Source organism: Buceros rhinoceros, unplaced genomic scaffold, assembly GCF_000710305.1.
Source record: "Buceros rhinoceros silvestris isolate BGI_N320 unplaced genomic scaffold, ASM71030v1 scaffold18785, whole genome shotgun sequence".
Classification (NCBI taxonomy): Eukaryota; Metazoa; Chordata; class Aves; order Bucerotiformes; family Bucerotidae; genus Buceros; species Buceros rhinoceros.
Window position 1 is genome coordinate 1 of NW_010411346.1, and position 7,769 is coordinate 7,769.

The 7,769-nt window shown below is 50.9% G+C and overlaps 1 protein-coding gene across 1 annotated transcript in view; it reads left to right on the plus strand.

Moving 5' to 3' along the window:
* Positions 1 to 5: 5 nt before the first annotated feature.
* POLH (polymerase (DNA directed), eta) overlaps positions 6 to 7,769 on the plus strand; it is a gene marked incomplete at its 5' end in the record, with an annotated part of 8,432 nt that continues 668 nt past the window's right edge. Inside the window, 7 exons of the mRNA XM_010135994.1 lie at positions 6 to 110; positions 3,331 to 3,434; positions 4,243 to 4,362; positions 4,975 to 5,098; positions 5,726 to 5,791; positions 6,495 to 6,658; positions 7,502 to 7,763. Of these exons, the coding sequence (XP_010134296.1) occupies positions 6 to 110; positions 3,331 to 3,434; positions 4,243 to 4,362; positions 4,975 to 5,098; positions 5,726 to 5,791; positions 6,495 to 6,658; positions 7,502 to 7,763 (945 nt within the window). The remainder of the gene's footprint in view (positions 111 to 3,330; positions 3,435 to 4,242; positions 4,363 to 4,974; positions 5,099 to 5,725; positions 5,792 to 6,494; positions 6,659 to 7,501; positions 7,764 to 7,769) is intronic.

Genomic DNA, 7,769 nt, shown 5'->3' on the forward strand with positions numbered 1-7,769 from the left:
ATTGTCCTGAGCTGCAGCGGACGATGGGTGCGGTAATAGTGGAAGAAATAAGGGCAGCTGTAGAAGCAGCCACGGGATTCAGGTGTTCAGCTGGGATTTCGCACAACAAGGTGTGTGTGTGTAACGTATCAGCCTTCTGATTTCTTCTGAGTAGCAGTCAGAGTGTGCTGTGAACACTCTGCTATGCACTCTTCCAAGTCTCCCATAGAAGATGAGCCGAGCGGGGTATGTGGCCACAGGGGAGCATGCTTTCAGGGAAATTATAGGATATCTGGGAAGGGGAGGAGTTGTTTTTCCTAGAGATGTGGCCTATGCAGTTAGCGCTCAGTTAATTTACTGCCTGGATACCTGGAATCCTGGTGTACCCTAATGAGTTAGCTTTTAGGAAGAAAAGAGTCCCCCAGGAGAGTCTTCTTCAGGAAAAAAATGAGAGCTTAAAGCAAGAAACCTCCACCTTGAGTTTTAGGCCACAGCGGCTGCAGCCAGGGAGTGTGTTTTACTGACACGATTTCCCAGTGACTTGGAGGGAGCAGAATAGCAGTTTGGGGCTCTGAGGTGCGTCGGGTTGCTTCTCCTCTCTGTGGTCAGTCAGCGTGTACCCCTGCTGGCTGCGCTTTGGGGGATGCTCAGCCAGCTGCTGAGAGCAGCCACAGCAGCACTTCGTGCATCTTGGGGGAATGCTCAGCCAGCGGCTGAGAGCAGCCACAGCAGCACTTCGTGCATGACAGTAGCTGCAGAAACCAACGGACTTTGATGCTGCAGCTATAGAGGGTTTCCTGCTGGGTGCAATGCACGGTGAGAGAGGACTTGGTTCATTTTTTTGCAAAAAGGACTTATCTGTAGAGTTATGTCTCTTTAAAAATGCAGGCTCTGACTGAAAAAGAAAAGGATAAGGACTAAATGGATGCTTTGGAACTTAAGGAAGATAAATTTCATCTTAGACTGCTGCACAAACAACTGGAACTATTACCAGCTGTGCCCAGATACTGGAGTTAGTTCTGCACTAGCTCACCTTGAAACTAGAACAGACTGTGAAGCAGAATTGAGCTAGCTGACAAAGATCACTGGTGTAGAACTTTCCAGCGGAAGGGATGTTCAATTTGTCTTTTTGCTCTCTTTAATCAAAAATATGAGAGCATCCCTGCTATCCCTAGCAGTTTCATGCACTTCCACAGCCAGTTCACCTCTGAAGGTACAAACCTTTTCTGCAAAGAATGAGCTGAGTGCTAGGTGCTCCCTCACCGTTCATTGCACCCAGCAGGAAACCCTCTATAGCTGCAGCATCAAAGTCCGTTGGTTTCTGCAGCTACTGTCATGCACGAAGTGCTGCTGTGGCTGCTCTCAGCAGCCGGCTGAGGCCTCCCCAAAGCGCAGCCAGCAGGGGTACACGCTGACTGACCACAGAGAGGAGAAGCAGCCCGACGCACCTCAGAGCCCCAAACTGCTATTCTGCTCCCTCCAAGTCACTGGGAAATCGTGTCAGTAAAACACATTCCCTGGCTGCAGCCGCTGTGGCCTAAAACTCAAGGTGGAGGTTTCTTGCTTTAAGCTCTCATTTTTTTCCTGAAGAAGACTCTCCTGGGGGACTTAAAACCCTTTTCTTCCTAGCAAGATAACGCATTAGGGTACATAAAGAACCCTGCTGATAATGAGACCAAATAATTGAATGAGCTTTTTGGAAGCACGTGGAGAATAACAGCATGTTTTTATTAAGAACCACTTGTGCCAAACTCATTTATGTACCCTCTTTGACAGCGTAAGTGGCCTAATGTACAGGGAAAACTGCAGATGTGAGGGGTTGACCTTATGTTTTCTAACATACCTCTCCTTGAGTCACTTAAGATGCAGATGACACCCCAGCAAAACACAGCATGACTGAGATTATCTGAAGGGCGTGTGTGTAGCTGAGGAAAGTCTTACTCTTTTCCATAATGATTTTATCCAGTGATTTGCATTCAAATTTGGATGTCTAGAGTGGGATCCTGGGGGGATCCGTCTGAAGTCTGCTAAGAGCCCATAAATTCACTAAAGCCTATGGAGAGGGAACAGCTGTAGGAATTCAGGTGTTGCTGTGCACAGACAGGGCTCAGGGCCTGGGCTGTGAGAGTTCTGGGAGGTGAGATTAGAACTGAAAATTCTGGGCTTGGAAAAGCTGAGAAACATCAGCAAGCAGAGCTTCTTTTGCTCCTCACTGACTGTTTTTGAGGTTTTTAAGAAAAAAGCAACCAGCAGGCTTTTGGCTAAGTCACAGTAAGTGAGGAAGTAGCCTGGAGCTACTGTGGACAAGCAGCAGGATGAGTCAGTAATATGAGTGCTCCTGTAGAAATAGCAAATCCTGTTTCAGCATGTGCACATTGGAGAAAGTGTCAGGAAAAATAGATTATTTCTCCCTATGAAGTCTCAGTGATTGGTTCAGCTTGCAGCACTTCACTTTATGAACAGTGTGGGTAAACTTGGAAGAATGTCCAATGAAAGGAGAATAACGATAATTGGACATCTGGAAAATGACTGGGTATGAAAAGTTGAAGGGAGGGGATCTACTTTGTCTGCAAGAGCGAGAATGTAAGTAAGCCTGTAAAACAGGCTGTTAGTAAGGATCGTAGCTCAACAGGTAGGAAGGAAATTTTGCTTAGTTATAGGATGCGTGGTAAAGCAGTGAAAGAGGAAATTATTAGACCTGCTCAAAAAAAAAAAAACCAAACCAAAAAACCCCCCAAACACCCAGCTAACCGTATTTCAATCTGGTCTGTGTATTGCTGATCCTGTGGTAGATTAGAATGGGAGGGGAAGCTGTATAGCAGATGGGTTAGAGAACATCCCTTCCAGGCTAGCAAATCTGTGTTCTGCAGATTTCCTTCTGCCGCATGATGCTGCTGTGGCCTTGCAGAGAGAAGGTTGAAGTAGTGGCATTGAGAAAAAGCAATACAAACACAGAAGATGTCTGCGTTCTAGTTCTAGCAAGACATAGTGAGAGGAATAGCCTGGAGAGGATTATGGGGATGCTCTGGAAGCTCTAGTATGCTTGCCTGATGAAAAACTAAGCCAATCGGAACACGTGATAGACCCAGATCCCCTAAGCTTTCTGGAGCAGGAGTCCAGCCCTGTACAGAGCTAGAGGTCTGGAAGCAGCAGTGCTGCTACTGGAGTACCTGCCAGTGTGTGCCGGGTCCCAAAGTGGGTGTTGCCTGGGAGCAAGCAAGGGCACAACACGCACGCCTTTCCTAGCAGCTCTTTCAAAGGCAGTTCTTGGTGATGCAAGACAAATCGTTAGGTGGAGTCACAATAAAGTCAGTGCAAAGTTTGCAGTTTCCACCCTCTTCTGTGTTACAGACACTGGCAAAGCTGGCCTGTGGGTTAAACAAGCCCAACCGGCAGACACTACTGTCTTCACGGTTTGTCCCGCCGCTATTCAGCCAGCTGCCCGTCAGCAATGTGTAAGTACCGGGGAGCTGCCTGCTTTTGTACAGCTTGGGGCTCAGGCTGAGCTGCTCCGTGGCAAGAGCACATGTTTGAAATGCTGGTCCAGGCTTTTATCAGAAAGAGTGCCCTGTTTGTCTTCGTTGCTGTGCTACTGGCTTCTGTTGGTTTGTCATCACTGCTTGTATGAGCACAACTAAAGTGACTTGGGGGTAGGAAGCTGTTGCTGGCCACCTCAACAGACAGCAACTTGATGCTAACTGATAGCTGCCAGCAAAGGCTTTCAACTCCACAGTAACTGCTTGTCCGTGCTTGTAAGAAATCGAGAGGAAACCCTGCCAGCTCACAGCTGTGAGTGACAGCTCAGGAGGAGCATGCTTGCGAGCTGCTCTCAGTGGAGGGATCACACTCGAAGACCCCATGAGAGAGAGCAGATGTGGTTTGGTTTTGAGCATCCACACTGAGCACAAGCACTTTTCTTGGTGTAGGGAGGGAGAGGAGTGGTGTGGGGGAGTGTCTTGTCTGTGTAGGAGGAAGCAGGGAGTGTGTGAGGCATTCTTCAGAGCATGGTATGGGATCATGTTCTGAAGATGGAGCTAAGGGAGAAGCACCGAAACCAGGTGGGCCAAGGAGCAGTTCCCACTTCAACTCTTACGTGTCCTTCCACTACAAGCAGAAGAGCTGTTATGTACCAAGAGTTCTCTTTTGTCCTGCTAGTTCCTGACTGCTTCTAGCTGTCCTGATCTAGGGATAGCTGCTGCAAGAAGACTTGGCATAGTCTCCACATGATGCTTCCTTTGTGTTTTCTCTTTTTCTCTGCTGTAGTCGTAACCTGGGAGGCAAGCTTGGCACTGCCATCACTGACATCCTGGGAGTGGAGTACATCGGACAGCTGACACAGTTCAGTGAGACAGAGCTCCAGACTCACTTTGGAGACAAAACTGGGTAATGATAAAGCACTCAGCACAATTTGGCTCTTGGCGGGATCCGAGACTTCCTTTCAGTCACAGGTTGTTCTGCTGTGATTAGGAAGGTTGGAAGGTAAAACTTCAGTGACATCTTTTGAGAATCATTGGTCTGGCAGGCCCACAAAGAGACTTCCAGTCTTGCCTGCTCCCAAGCACCATCCCCAGGATAATGTTTTGCCTGTCAGCCAGCTCCTCTGCCTTCCTCTACAGTGTCTAAGAATGGGGTGAAACTGTGGAAGGGCTCCCTGCAGGCTGGGAAGCAGGCAGGCTTGACAGTCTCATTACAGATGAAATTGCAGGGCTGGACCTGAGCCCGAAACACCACTTTGGGGCCCAGAGCAGCAGTTGGGGTGCCCTGCAGACTGGTGGACTGTTGCCACTTCAGGAGGAGAGGCGGAGAGGTTGCGCTGACAGGCAGTTGTGGCCTGAAGGAAGCCTGCCTGTTCAGCTGCGGCTGCAAACTGCAGAGCTGGCGATGAGAGGCAGAGTTACAGCGTGCACAGAGCTGAAAGCCTGGCTCAGCAGAAGGCAGACTTGCTCCTCAGTCATACCTGGCTGCCTTCACCTCGTGCTTCCTCTGGGCTTTCAGGTCTTGGCTCTATGACTTGTGCAGAGGAATTGAAGATGAACCTGTCAAAAACCGGTACCTGCCCCAGTCCATTGGCTGTAGCAAGAACTTCCCTGGGAGGACAGCCCTAGCCACACAGAAGGAGGTAGGAGAAGCCTGCGTCTAGTACAATGCTTGTCTTTGCGCTGGAGAAGATGAGAATGCTGAAAGCTGAGAGTAGCTTGCAAAACAGCTGTGTTTGTGTGTCATGGTGCCCTGAAACTCAGCCTAGGGGCTCAGTGGGAGGAGGTAGTTTGGGCCCCAGAAATTAGGGAAATTCCCATTTGACAGAAATACATTGATGAACTCCCACACAAAGAGGTCCAAGCTTGTAAGTTCTACAAGGAAAACTGTGGGCCTGTGCTGTTCAAAAGGTACTAGTGGTGCAAGGCTTCAGGGGCTTGGTTGCTAGAAAGAAGGTAGCTAGCCCAAAGAAAGAGGTTCCCACGGAGCTGTAGGGAGACACAGAGAGAGATCCAAGGCAGGGGACCCAGATTTGTTGTCAAAGTCTAGTAGTAATGCTGCAGGGCTTCTGTGGTATCTCGAATGCCTTGCCTCCAGTGCTGAATCCAGCCCTTACCTGGGCTGATTTCTCCAGGAATAGCCCACATATGGGGCCTGGTGATAGCGTGTGTCCATAGTAGTCTGATCCCCGGTGTGCAGGGTATAGCTCTGGCCTGCTGGCAGTGCTGTGAGCAGAGGCCCAACCTTCTGTTACCGCTGTTTTATCCAGGTGCAACACTGGCTCCTGCAACTGGCCTTGGAGCTGGAGTCCAGACTGATTAAGGACAGGAGCGAGGTAAGGAGGGCAGACATGGGGACAGTGTTCTCTCTGCTGGCCTTCAGGAAGCCACGAGGCACATTTGCACTGTGAGCTGTTTGTAGGAGACTGTGGGTGGTGTTTGTGGGATGGGGAGGAAGTCCGCTCATCCTCAGATGTGTGCCTGTGTGCTGAGGTGTCCCAGGCAAAGAGATGTGCAGGAGCCTGGCCGGAATGAATGGCTTTGCTCCAGAACACTCCAGGGCTAAGGATGGTCCTCATCCCATGCTGTAGGAGGTAGGGATTGAAAGGCACTGCATCTTCATCCTGCCACCCTGCTGCTGCTCCTTTGCAAGCCCTTTGCTGATGCAGCTCTGCCTGTGCTGTGGGCTGGGAGGAAATGATCCACCCAAACCCAGATGGTAGACTGCAGACCAAGGTGAGATTAGTCTGTCAGCTTCATGGCTGCAGGGAGCCAAGAAAAGATGTGACGCTGCCTTTGAAGGAAACCAAGGACTGAGGGCTTTCCATCCTGTGTGGCACAGCTGTACAAGCACTTGCTGTCCTGTATCTCATCCCCTGGAGATCACACCAGGCAGCACAAGCTGCCCTCTGTCACACAGCATCGTCGGGACCTGGTAGCTGATGGTACAGGGTCCTGGGCAGGGAGACGGTCTCCTCAGCCTTTCTTGCTCTTCCCTGCAGGTGTCGCTTGACACACAGCAACCTCTTCTCTCTGCAGAACCACCGAGTGGCCAAGCAACTGATGGTGGTCATCCGCATGCAGGGAGACACCCGCGTGTCCCGCTTTTGCGCCCTGTCCCGCTACGATGCCCAGAAGATGTGCAGCGATGCCTTTGCCCTTATCCAAAACTGCAACATGGCTGGTGCTCACCAGGTGGCCTGGTGAGTGTAGGAGGAAGTGGTTCACATCCCCCTGAGGAGGGTGTTCTGCTGCGGGAGATGCAGGATGAGCTAGGGACCCGACAGAAAGGAGTGAGAGTGTTCTGCTGACTGGTAGGAAGAGTGATCCCCAGGGCACGTACAGCAGAGTGCAGCGACATCCGCTTGTTAGCGGTAGGACAGCTCTGAGAGCCTGGCCTCTTCCTAGCCCCACGTCTGGCAAGACGCTTCTGACTTCTGTACCTGGAGCTGATGATTGCTACTGGCAGTGAGGGACCAGGAGCAGCAAGGCAGTCCTTGCCCTGCAGGGCTGGAGAAGCCAGCTAGGCCATGCTCTTCTGCCTAAAGACAAAGGTGCTTTTCAGGAGGAGGCTGTTGGGGCAGGAAGAAACACTAAGGTGCACAGTTCCCATATTCAGTATTACTTACTTCTTCCTACTCTGCAGTGAAGGCTGAGGCATAGTTAAGGCAGGAGGGTCCTGTCTGTTAGGCTGCTCTTCCACTTATGGCCCTCTCACCTTGCCAGGGAGTCTCGCAGCAGCTCTGGCCCGTGGTGGACTGGAAGCTGACTGCCCCTGCTCCAGTGTCCCTTCCTCAAGGAAATGGTGTTCTGGGAAGAGGCTTTCTGCTCTGCCCAACACAGCCATGCGTCTGTGAGACTATTCTGGAGGTAGCAATACTAATATTTTGTCAGGGGAAACATGTCTTCCACCCCTTGCTAGGTACCCACACTGTAGTTCCCCTGTCATCCACCTGTGAACATTTTATGTTGCTTGAAGTCTTACCTCAAAAGACTTCTTGCTTCCCAGGCTGGTGTCTGAGCTGATGTTGGTCTGTCCTTTGCAGGTCTCCTCCGCTCATATCGGTGCTTCTCTCAGCAAACAGGTTCTCAGAGCCTGCAACACTCCTCTCTGCAGGCATCGCTACCTTCCTGACCAGCCAAAACGGCACGTCTTCTAGGAGTGCCAGGGTCAAGTTCTTTAGGAGCCCAAGCAAAAAGAAGCAGCCAGCTAACGCTATTGAGTCATTCTTCCAAAAGGTGCCAGAAAGGCAGCAGTCGCAGCCAGCAGCAGCAGCAGCCAGCCTGCCCGCCGGCACCCCTGCACAGGCACCC